At 40.4% G+C, this 14289-nt stretch overlaps 1 protein-coding gene across 4 annotated transcripts in view; it reads right to left on the bottom strand.

The window, feature by feature from the left end:
* The window catches only part of itpr1b (inositol 1,4,5-trisphosphate receptor, type 1b), a 121669-nt gene extending 109885 nt beyond the window's left edge, over positions 1-11784 (bottom strand). For all 4 annotated transcript variants that reach the window (XM_060857517.1, XM_060857520.1, XM_060857518.1 and 1 more), the window contains exons 1-3: positions 11583-11784; positions 5847-5960; positions 2275-2345 (exon numbers count right to left, since the gene is read on the bottom strand). In XM_060857517.1, the coding sequence (XP_060713500.1) occupies positions 2275-2345; positions 5847-5938 (163 nt within the window). In that variant the 5' untranslated portion in view covers positions 5939-5960; positions 11583-11784. The remainder of the gene's footprint in view (positions 1-2274; positions 2346-5846; positions 5961-11582) is intronic.
* Positions 11785-14289: the final 2505 nt, after the last annotated feature.

Genomic DNA, 14289 nt, shown 5'->3' with positions numbered 1-14289 from the left:
AGGCCAAAACCTTTTCATAATCAACTGTTAAGACGTTGAACATCTACAGGAAACGTATAGTCATTTATATCACGAGTCAGTGCTGAATCGTGTAAGGACATTTTCGTTGCTCCTTCCTTAGAAACATGTTCAAAAGCTGTTCTGAATGCCACATGTGTTGTTCCAGTAACCTGTAATACAAACCTGCTAGTTCACATGCTTTAGATAACGGTGTGAACTGTGAACTGAATGTAAATGAGTCTGGAATTACTAATAAGACTATTAAACATACACACACAGGTGAAACAAAGCAGGAGAAATGTTCTGTTCCTGTGGTGTGGTGTGGTGTGGTGTGGTGTGGTGTGGTGTGGTGTGGTGAGCATATGTTGTCTCCAAAGACAAAAGTAAAGTCTGTTTCAGAAGCTTTGCTAGCTGATTGTGTTGCTCTAAACGTGAAAATTTCTGTTCTATTTCTGTCGCTCACGTTTTACTGGTTTCCTGCAAAGAAACTGGAACAGTCCAACAATCGAGATTCTCCTACACCGGTGAAAATCATGCAACTTAATGATGTGAGCACTGTTTTTATTTTTATCTGTACATCTTTACTTCCAGCGTAACTTGTAAGGACTCGTGGGTTTTACCAGACTACGTCAGACATGATGCACGGCTCATAGGCCATGGGACAAATAAACTGGGGGGGAAAAAAACCCCCAAACAAACCAGTACATCATCTTTCTGGCTTCAACTGAAACTCTCAAACTGCATGAGTGAAGTCAGTTCTCAGCTTTACACACCTCGTAAGACTCTTAACTATGAAAGGCTTAGCACGTGAAGAACAACACCTGTCAGACTGTGGTTTTGGTGTACGAAAATAAAGTACATCCATCACACTTTTTTTTTTTACATAACCACACTGTGTTATTCTGCTCATGCTACAGCAACTAGCAATAAGTTGTAATAAAATGTTGTGCACTTTAGCAAGTTATACTTTTAATGCTGTGGAACATCTGAGAGGCAAGATAGTTCCTGTTCTCACATGATAGCCACCATCGCTGTCTCTCACCTCAATCTCAACCTTTACAAAGCACAAACACTCAAATGTTAAATAAACAGCTCCACATCACAAAATGTCAGGGTTTAATTTGATAAACAACATGGTTGTTTAAAGCCTTTTATTATTATTATTATTAATATCATCATCATCATCATCATCATCATTATTATTAATTATCACTATCATTATTATAATTACTATTACTATTATCATTATTATTATTATTACTATTATTATTACTATTATTGTTATTAATATTATTATTAATATCGCTATCATTATTATTATTAACATTATTATTATTAATATCATTATTATTATTTTTTTATTATCATTATTATTGTTATCGTAATTGTTATTAATATTATTATTAATATCACTATTATTATTATTATTATTTTTATTATTATAACTATTATTATGATTATTATTATTATAATAATAATAATAATAATCTTATTATATTACTTCTGATTATTATTATTATAATAATAATAATAATTATTATTATTATTATTATGGAGTGTCTACTGTATACATGTGTAAACACGTGCATTAACACAGTCCTGAACAAAACCTTAAGACTGGGTAAACATAAGTAATCACATTTTGCGGTGGATCACCGGGCTGTAAGAACTGCTTCATACCAACACTTGTAATGTTTCCCCGGTCTTATGGTTTGGTTCAGGAGTATAAACCTGTTGTTTATGTTACAGCCCAAACTACCTGTACTTCTATATGAACGTAACGCACACTTTCTGACCAATCAGATTCGAGCGTTCGATCTCACTTCACATGACATCACTGAGCTCACACTGACATCACTTCTGATTTACACCCTAACCCACAGAAGCGTGAAAAATTCATCAGACTGAAACTTTTATTACAAAAATTGTATGAACATTCCAGAACCAAATACATCCTACATACTCTACGACACTAATGACGTAGCAATAGCAGATGCGTACGAATGAGCCGGATCTACATAACCACACTTATGGACTTTTCTGTGGAGCGTAGACAAAAGTAAACGTATACATGGAAGACAGACACACAGACACACAGACAGACACACAGACACACAGACAGACAGACAAAGAAACAGCTCCAAAACAGCTGCAACAGGTGACAAACTGCAAACTAGAAACGAAAGCAAAATATACATGGAAGAGGAAGAGAGAAAGAGAGCAAGAGAGATGGAGAGGAAATAGAAAAACTAAAGAAAGACAGATGGGTCTTACCGCGAAACTTCTTAGGAGGGCTGTTAAGATCTCCAGCTTCCGGTTGAACAACACAGCGGTCGTCCACTAAGCTGCGTTCAGACAAAAAGAAAATAAATAAATAAATAAATAAATACATGTTACAGACATGCAAACAGTGTGTATGCAGGAACCGACACATTTACTAAAAAAACAACGTTAATTCTGAATCTGTGTTTTTTTTTTTTTTAATTATGTGAATTTTTATTTTATTATTATTTTTTTTTTAACATATGGGGGGCACGGTGGCTTAGTGGTCTCACACCTCCAGGGTTGGGGGGTCGATTCCCGCCTCCACCTTGTGTGTGTGGAGTTTGCATGTTCTCCCCGTGCCTCGGGGGTTTCCTCCCCCGGTCCAAAGACATGCATGGTAGGTTGATTGGCATCTCTGGAAAATTGTCCGTAGTGTGTGATTGCGTGAGTGAATGAGAGTGTGTGTGTGCCCTGTGATGGGTTGGCGCTCCGTCCAGGGTGTATCCTGCCTTGATGCCCGATGACGCCTGAGATAGGCACAGGCTCCCCGTGACCCGAGGTAGTTCGGATAAGCGGTAGAAAATAAGTGAGAGAGTGAGTTTTTAACATTTTATTTTGTAGACTCGGTATCGTATATTTTTTTATCGTGACGCGTATGGTGTATCGTCGAAACGTTGTGATATTTATGATATATATGATATCTCACATGTGTTATTACATATTGCCACCTGTACAGACATGTGATCAGGTAACACACACTTCAGAGAAAAAGACAGAGAAAGAGAGCAATATTTTTGAAGTGAATAATAAATCTGTTGGAAATGACACCTACACTCAGCATACACAGCTGGCACTATTACGTTGCCAGATCTGTGAGAAATAGATGTAAGGGCAAGCTTTAATTGGCTGGAGGGAGATTGATGAGTCTAGTCCGTGAGAGAAAACGACGTCTCAGAGCAAATATTGGCAGGGCAAAAATATGGCTGTAAAATATTTAGCTTTCTCTTGGAATATTAACACCATGTTTATTGTCTGCCCTGAACAAGTAGACCATGATAACCGAGCAATACACCCATAGATTCGACGTAACTGGCTTTCTTACGGCCGTGAACGTGTCAGCTATCTGCTATAGATGCGATAATTTAAGCTGTCGCTATGGCGACATTTACACGAGGTACATAACACCAAACACGGCGTTGTAAAAGCCAGGACCTCGATTTTCTAATCATCACTAATGCATGTTTCATGGTGTGAACATTACACTGAGGGGTTAGTGATACAAACATCGAAAACACACACACACACATACATACACACACACACACAACCCTGTATCATCTCTGGGCACTTTACAGTCTGCTGAATGCAGCTACAGTTTCTGAAGCTACTCGCTGTGTCTGTTGGGTAGCTTTCATACCACCTATAGTGCAAATCACAAACAGAAGTTTCTCCTTGCTCTGTCATCCTGCAGAAATCACACACGGATGACCAGCACGTAGACACGGGCACCTACACACACTCACACCCTGTTCTACTGGCAGAGTCACAGGCCAGGTGGCTCATTACTGCCTGTCTTATGTGAGGTCAGTCAATGCCACAGAGACGAAGCCACGCTGCTCTAAATATAGCTCCAGCTTGTCTCACATACACACACAAAAAAGAGGGAGAGAACTGATTACTGGGCAAAATCTCCAGGCGTGTCGTCTTGACAAACGAGCGCTGTTAAGCCGTAGTTCTTCAAAGCCACACACACACACACACACACACACAGTTTTGTTGTCATTGAGGAGCGACATGAAGCAGTGCTGTGTAAACCAGTGAACGTATGTGTGTGTGTCAGAGGAGTCATTGAGACGTGCCTCAGACTGGTAAAGGGGTGGATCTGAGTAACACAACATGGCAGCGTGTGATTAAGCCCAATGGTAAGGTGTCTTCAGCTTGGAGGAGAAAAAAAAAGTCACCAAAGCCAAGATTTTGGTCTAATCAAGAACTCAAGTACTAACACACACACAGGCCTTTTACAGCCACACACTTAACCATCGTCTTCTCACATTTAATGAGTCGTTTGTTTCTTAAAATGAAAGATTATGGTAGTGTATTGACACAAATACCTTTTATTATTTTCCATATATATCCATAAATATCTTTATAAAACAAATTAACAGTCTTCTTCCAGCCTAGGACTGTACAATGATGCTGAAACGCCAACGCATCCTTCACCCAATAGTAAAATGATGATGATGTCTCATCATCTATGGAAAAATGATTTTTCAGCTTATTATTTTAAATGACCAATAAGTCTGTAGTCTGTTTTATAAGTCTGTAGTCCACCGGATGAACGAGACACGGGAGGATGTCGTCTTCTTTTACAGACCGAATCCCATAAATGAACATGAATACATGACAAGAAATTTACCCCACAGTTTATAATAAATTGTACCTCTAAACCACTCTGGATAGCTAGCGTTAGTTTTCGTGTATGCAAAATGTTTATAGGAGCGCGGCGAGCGAAGCAGCTCAGGAGTCGATGCGATAGAGATTTAAATACACAAAACGAAAAAAAGAAAAGAAAAACAATATCTAATGGTATCCAATGATAAATTAAAAATAATAATAATATAAACAATAATAATAATAATATTAATATTATTATTAACAACAATAATAATACTTAATATTAGTAATTATTAATATTAATATATTAATATTAAATAATAATAACAATAATTATAATACTTAATTATTAATTATTATTAATATTATAATATTAATAGTAAATAATAATAATAATAATAATAATAATAATAATAATAATAATAATAATAATAATAATAATAATATTGAAGCAGCTCAGGTTTCAATGCAATAGAGATTTAAATTTACAAAAAAGAAAAAAAGAAAAGGAAAACAATATCTAATGGTATCCAATGATAAATTTAAAATAATAATAATATAAATAATAATATTATTAATATTATTATTAATAATATTATTATAAATATATATAATATTTTAATATAATTATTTAATATAAATAGTATAAATAATATTATAATATTATTCATATTATTATTAACAATAGTAATAATAATAATAATACTTAATATTATTAATTATTAATATTATTACAATATTAATAGTAAATAATAATAATAATGATAATAATAATAATAATAATAATAATAATATTGAAGCAGCTCAGGATTCAATCAAATAGAGATTTAAATATACAAAAAAGAAAAGGAAAATATCTAAATGTTATCCAATGAGATCAATTTAAAATAATAATAATAATAATAATAATAATAATAATAATAATAATACAAAAATGTCAATATATCATTTCAATATTTATATTCTAGCAGTCAATAAATATGCCTAAGCTACCCGGTAATCTGTGGCTCTTTGAGACATGCAAAATCTGGAACAGGATATAAAGCAGCACCTCTGGAGCTAAAAATAACATCCTGGTGCACAGCCCTAATCTACTGAGCCACTGCCACCGTTTGGGGTGATTTCAGAGCAAGAAAATCAGGGCAGCACAGGACAGCGTTGAGAACAAAGAAAGAGACAGAACCTACCCCAAGGTGCTGATGAAGCCGTTGGTCGAGCCCTCCGCATACAGGGAGCAGATGTCCCCGATATGGAGAAAACTAGACATCTTGTCTGACATTTTTCTCAGCTTTTACATCCACCTATCAGACGAGAGAAAGGAAGGGAAAAAAAAACGACAGAACTTTAGCTCACGGTGACTTTACTGTAAACAGACAGGTGTTACACTTTAATCAAATGTATAGAACAGATCGTAATGTTTATATGACCGGCAGGTTCATACAGGCAAGTGTACGATCGTACAGGGGTTCATAAGTAGGTTACGAAGACCCACTGCGTTTCCAGCGAGAGCCCACAGGACTGCAGGGATAAAATCTAGAACACCACCAGGTTCCTTTTTGAGTTGGCCTAGTTTTAGTTAGAACTTGCACAGAATTCAAGGTCTGTTCACTGCAGAAGCGATGCGGGGAAACCGGCGACACCCGACCTGATAAACACCCGAGGGAGACGGATCAAAGTGTAGTTGAGAGACGTGAACAGGCGGAGACATTTAAACCTACAGCTCTCAATGAAATCCTTCATGCTGTAGATCACAATATTTAAGGTAGCTATAAAGAGCCACCGTGAGCAGCATCACAAGGTTCTATTCTACGTTCAGGTTCTGCACGTTCTCTCCACGTCCCTGGGTTTCGTCCAGGTTCCCTAGATTCCTGCTTCCTCCCAAAAGGATTCACGTTGCTTGGTTACGCTAGGCGCAGACGAGGGTTATGCGGGGTGTCCCCTAACCCTGACGAGGCGCTGGACCAGAACATCAGCGCAACTGTAGCTACGGGAACGTCTGCAAACGTGCGTCTGTTTTCTTGTAAACATCAGATCCAAAAAAGTCAGAGCAGCGAGTAATCTTCTGGTCCAGGGATGGAGGAGAACAATCAGGTCACAAATAAACAAGAGGCTTTGACAGAGATGTTCACACGTGTTGAAGAACCATGGTGTTGGGCGGAGAAATGGGGAAGGGGAGACCACACACACACACACACACACACACACACATGCGTGCACACACAAACAGACACACACACGCGCACACACACACAGACACACACACAGAGACCCACACACACACACAGAGACACACACACAGAGACACACACACAGAGACACACACACAGAGACACAGAGACACACACACACACAGACACACACACACACAGACACACACACACACAGACACACACAAAGAGACACACACACAGACACACACACACACAGACACACACAGACACAGACACACACAGACACACACACACACAGACACACACACACACAGACACAAACACAGACACACACACACGCCCGAGCACGCACACACAGACACACACACACACAGACACACACACACAGAGACACACACACACAGAGACACACACAGACACACACACAGACACAAACACAGACACAAACAGACACACACACACGCCCGAGCACGCACACACAGACACACACACACACAGAGACACACACACACAGAGACACACACAGACACACACACAGAGACACACACACACACAGAGACACACACACAGAGACACACACACAGACACACACACACAGACACACACACACACAGACACACACACACAGACACACACACACAGACACACACACACAGACACACACACACACACACACAGAGCGCTTTATTTAAGGCAGCTGTTTGATCAACGGTACACACTGAAATCACCATGCCAACACTTCCGTTTCAGCACAGCTCACACACTCCATCATCTTGAATGAGATGTTCCTGCGACAAGCTCCAACCCCAACACACGCATCCCTGCAGCACTCGACACCTACTCAGGAAGTGCATGATTTGCATCCACCCAGTGGGCCGTTACTCCGTCACTACAGCGCTCATTAAAATGCGTGAGTTTGATGTCTTGTGCTTGTTGATACCGACCTGTAAGGTAATGTTTAACTCATCAGGCCGTAATAAGATAAAGTCACACACACATGAGACACTGAACACTGAGTCACACACACACGAGACACTGAACACTGAGTCACACACACACATGAGATACTGAACACTGAGTCTCACACACACGAGACACTGAACACTGAGTCACACACACACATAAGACACTGAACACTGAGTCTCACACACACATAAGGCACTGAACACTGAGTCACACACACACAAGACACTGAACACTGAGTCACACACACACACGAGACACTGAACACTGAGTCACACACACATAAGACACTGAACACTGAGTCTCACACACACATAAGGCACTGAACACTGAGTCACACACACACATAAGACACTGAACACTGAGTCTCAGACACACATAAGGCATTGAACACTGAGTCTCACACACATAAGACACTGAACACTGAGTCTCACACACACATAAGACACTGAACACTGAGTCACACACACATAAGACACTGAACACTGAGCCACACACACACATAAGACACTGAACACTGAGTCACACACACATAAGACACTGAACACTGAGTCACACACATAAGACACTGAACACTGAGTCTCTCACACACATAAGACACTGAACACTGAGTCACACAAACATAAGACACTGAACACTGAGTCACACACACATGAGACACTGAACACTGAGTCTCACACACACATAAGACACTGAACACTGAGTCTCACACACACATAAGACACTGAACATTGAGCCACACACACACACACATAAGACACTGAACACTGAGTCACACACACATAAGACACTGAACATTGAGCCACACACACACACACATAAGGCACTGAACACTGAGCTCGTGAGCTTCAACGGTGTTTTTTGGCCAACAAACTTTTTTAACTTTTTAGAGGCGCCTCAGAATCCATCAACACACAAAACTAAAGCCTCCAAAATGTGAACAAAATAAAACAGTAAAATGTCCAGACGTCCTGTAAGAAGTGTAAAGACACACAGTATATAACTGGGCTTGTGTCTGTAATGTCAGCTGGGTTAGACAACATGCTGAAGGACTGATGATGCCATAACACTAACACACTAACACACTAACACTAACACTAACACACTACCCTAACACTCTAACACTAACACTAACACACTACCCTAACACTAACACACTAACACTAACACACTACCCTAACACTAACACACTAACACACTACCCTAACACTCTAACACTAACACTAACACACTACCCTAACACTAACACACTAACACTAACACACTACCCTAACACTAACACACTAACACTAACACACTAACACACTACCCTAACACTAACACACTAACACTAACACACTAACACTAACACACTAACACACTACCCTAACACTAACACACTAACACTAACACACTAACACTAACACACTAACACACTACCCTAACACACTACCCTAACACTAACACACTACCCTAACACTAACACACTAACACACTAACACTAACACACTAACACTAACACACTAACACACTACCCTAACACTAACACACTAACACTAACACACTACCCTAACACTCTAACACTAACACTAACACACTACCCTAACACTAACACACTAACACTAACACACTACCCTAACACTAACACACTAACACTAACACACTAACACTAACACACTAACACTAACACACTAACACACTAACACTAACACACTACCCTAACACTCTAACACTAACACTAACACACTACCCTAACACTAACACACTAACACTAACACACTACCCTAACACAAACACACAAACACAAAAACAATAAAACACTACCCTAACACTAACACTAACACACTACACTAACACTCACACACTAACACTAACACACTAACACACTACCCTAACACTAACCCATTAACACTAACACACTAACACTAACACACTACCCTAACACTAACACACTACCCTAACACTAACACACTAACACTAACACACTAACACACTACCCTAACACTAACACTAACACACTAACACTAACACACTACCCTAACACACTACCCTAACACACTAACACACTACCCTAACACTAACACACTAACACTAACACATTAACACTAACACACTAACACTAACACACTACCCTAACACTAACACTAACACCCTAACCCTAACACACTACCCTAACACTAACACTAACACACTACCCTAACACTAACACATTAACACTAACACACTACCCTAACACTAACACACTACCCTAACACTAACACACTAACACACTAACACACTAACACCAACACACTAACACCAACACACTAACACCAACACACTAACACACTAAAACCAACACACTAACACACTAACACACTAACACCAACACCAACACTAACACACTAACACCAACACACTAACACCAACACACTAACACCAACACACTAACACCAACACACTAACACCAACACACTAACACACCAACACACCAACACACCAACACACCAACACACTAACACCAACACACTAACACCAACACACTAACACCAACACACTAACACCAACACCAACACACTAACACACGACCCTAACACTAACACACTAACACTAACACACTACCCTAACACTAACACACTACCCTAACACTAACACACTACCCTAACACTAACACACTAACACTAACACACTACCCTAACACTAACACTAACACACTACCCTAACACTAACACACTAACACTAACACCAACACACTAACACCAACACACTAACACCAACACACTACCCTAACACTAACACACCAACACTAACACACCAACACACCAACACACCAACACCAACACACCAACACACCAACACCAACACACCAACACTAACACACCAACACTAACACACTACCCTAACACTAACACACTAACACTAACACACTAACACTAACACACTACCCTAACACTAACACACTAACACCAACACACCAACACCAACACACCAACACCAACACACTACCCTAACACTAACACTAACACACCAACACTAACACACTAACACCAACGCTAACACCAATGCTAACACACTAACACTATCAAATCAGCTGAAGGACTGATGCTGCCCATAACACCAACACACTAACACTAACACCAACACTAGCACACTAACATTTACACTATCAAATCAGATGAAGGACTGATGCTGCCCATAACACACACACTAACATACTAACACCAACACTAACATATCAGCTGAAGGACTGATGCTGCCCATAACACCAACACACTAACACCAACACACTAACACTAACACACCAACAGTAACTAACACCACGCTGAAGGACTGATGCTGCCCCTAACACCAACACACTGAAACACTAACACTAACACCAACACCTCAGCTGAAGGACTGATGCTTTCCATAACACTAACACCAACACATTAACACTAACACATCAGCTGAAGGACTGATACTGCCCATAACACCAACACCAACACTAACACCACGCTGAAGGACTGATGCTGCCCATAACACTAACACCAACCCTAACCCTAACACTAACACATCAGTTAAGGACTGATGCTGCCCATAACCCTAAACACTAACACTAACACCAACACATCAGCTGAAGGACTGATGCTGCCCATAACACTAACACTAACATCAGCTGAAGGACTGATGCTGCCCATAACACTAACATCAGCTGAAGGACTGATGCTGCCCATAACACTAAACACTAACACAAACACACCAACACCAACACCAACACATCTGCTGAAGGACTGATGCTGCCCATAACACCAACACTAACACTAACACATCAGGTGAGGACAGAACTTTTACCTCCTGCAGATGGACGCGGTGAGAACACAATGCGAGTCACAGCTCCGTCAGGGAGACACAAAGTCCGCACAGGTGTCACCACTCGGTAAGTCCATGTCAGGTGAGGAACGAAAACAAACAACAGAAAAAACGAGTCAGGTCGAAAACCGCGGCGTGTCGTTTGACGGCTCAGTTTGTGTCCTCAGCGCTCCGCCGCTCCACCGCTCCTTCTCCAACCTCCACGAGCCGCGAAAGCTCCGCCCACTTTCTCTCTCACCGCGCCTGTCTATGGGAAATGTAGTGTGTGTGTGTGTGTGTGTGTGTGTGTGTGTGTGTGTGTGTGTGTGTGTGTGTGTGTGTGTGTGTATCTATCATGTGCACAGCTGAAAGAACACGTATCTTAAAGTAACAGTAAAAGTGCACTGGATCTCACCACTTTACTGTTTTTCTCTTTTTGTTTGATTGTATAAAAGTTGTGACTTTGGTGTATCACACACACACACACAAAAACAGAAACTCACACACCAACACACACACTCACACGCACACATAAACAGACACACACATAAACACAAACTCACACTCACACAGACACACACAAACTCACACAGACACACATACACAGACACACACAAAAACACAAACTCACACACAGACACACACACACCAACACACACAAAAAACAGACACACACAAAAACACAAACTCACACACAGACACACACACCAACACACACAAACAGACACACACAAAAGCAAAAACTCACACAGAGACACACAGACACAGACACACACAGAGACAGACACACACAAACTCACACACAGACAGAGACACACACACAGACACACACACACACACACAGAGCAATCAGGAAGGCTAATAATCAGGAAATTAAGATGTTGCCAGTGGAATAGTCACGTGTTTAATTTACATCCAAGAAAGATCCTCCTAGGGTTCTAGATGATATTCTAGACCCGTCTACATCCACAACAGAAGCTTCTACATCAAGAGATATGATCATGATAATTGAAGTATTTGTTTCTTTATAAAAGAGGCATTTGTTTGTATGTTTGTTTGTTTGTTTGTTTTTTGCAATCTGCCTCTTTATGGCAGGTGGAATGGGTTGTTTTTTTTTTCTCTCAGGTTTTCAGTCCTTCACATGCAATGTGTGATCAGATCGGATGCCAAAATCAACCCCGTGTAGATTTATTCTCTCATACAGAAGAGCGTGTAATGGTGATGCTGCGGAGATGCTGTGGTCGCTACTGAAAGCACGGTCATCAGACACAAAGCCGCCAAACAAATGAAGTAAAAATGCCTCTCGTTACAGTGCCATCATCTGTTATCTATACACTTACTGCTCATTTCATCAAACCCAGAGTCCTTTAGAGACACACGCTCTTTTTCCTGCCTTCATTCCACTTTTCATGTCAAGTTCACAACAGTCTGACCCACAAACCAAGTTAGTGAGCTACTTTTTTTTTTTTGCCTGGCCTAAAAAAGAAAACACACACAAATCAAACGATTTCAATCGTTTGACACTCGTTTTGTGTGGTGAGCTTCGGCACAGATTTAAAGACCTGCTTTCCAAATCACCTTCCCTGTCCTGCAGCTTGACTCTAGGTTAATGTTAATCAATCAATCAATTAATCAATCAATCAATTACATCAGGGACAAAACTCACACAAAGACACTAATCCATGTACTAGATAGTTTTGGGTCGGTGGGAAAAAGCTGAAGAACTCGGAGAAAGCTCACGTAGAGAACATGCAGAACTCCACACAGACGGTAGCCATACCTGTGCTTATTATCTGATCGTTCTTGTCTCACGTGTGTGGCCTGTGTATATGGATATAATATATGTGTGTGTGTGTGTGTGTGTGTGATGTGAAGTAAGATGAGCCTTACAGGTCTTTCAGATGCTAATATTAACAGATGGTTTGACTCTGAGTGACACAGCTGCTGCATTGTAGCTGATTTCCAATAAAATGGATATGTTTGCTCGCACACACACACACACACATACACACACACACACACACACATACACACACACACACACACACACACATACACACACGCACAAACACACACGCAGACACTCTTACGTCTCCTTATTAGATACATGAAGGAAAGGCACTTGAACTGCAAAATAATTCATTACACACAAACAGGCCTGCTGTGGTGAATAGATCACTCGGGGAAATTCAGGTCATGGGAAGAGAGTGCAAAGTGTCAATCATCTTGTGAGGTAAATATGAAAAAAACAATTAGAGGTGCGGTAGATTACTGGGTCATCTAATCAGTTCCACCCACGACGATGCTTATATTTTACTGTCTGATGTTCAGACTCGTCTCATATCGCTGTCAATGAATATGAAGGGGCAGTAAGCCGTGGTTAAAAAATGAGGGAAGCAGAAGGAAAGCGTTTGGCCTTATGGTCAGGAGATCACAAGAAGCTCCAAGAAAGGATGGAAAGTGTCGCTGCAGTTTGGTTCTCGGGGACTGTGTCAATCAAAGCATCACTGACCAAGAGTTTCTGTGAAAGGTTTGTGTCACGGTCCAGCTTGGTGGCATGTAGAAATGACTCGTACTGTATAACATAACTAAGCAGTGGTGTTTGATGTACTTACTCCTCTGGTTTGGTGTAGATAATAGGGGCGGAGCTAAAATACTGTATACGGAGACTAATACACCTACAGTACATAAGAACATGCCACAGTTCGGT

This window comes from Tachysurus vachellii, chromosome 22 (genome assembly GCF_030014155.1).
Source record: "Tachysurus vachellii isolate PV-2020 chromosome 22, HZAU_Pvac_v1, whole genome shotgun sequence".
In the NCBI taxonomy this organism is placed as follows: domain Eukaryota; kingdom Metazoa; phylum Chordata; class Actinopteri; order Siluriformes; family Bagridae; genus Tachysurus; species Tachysurus vachellii.
Note: the sequence above shows the minus strand (reverse complement) of the source record. Positions and strands in the feature narration are given on the sequence as shown.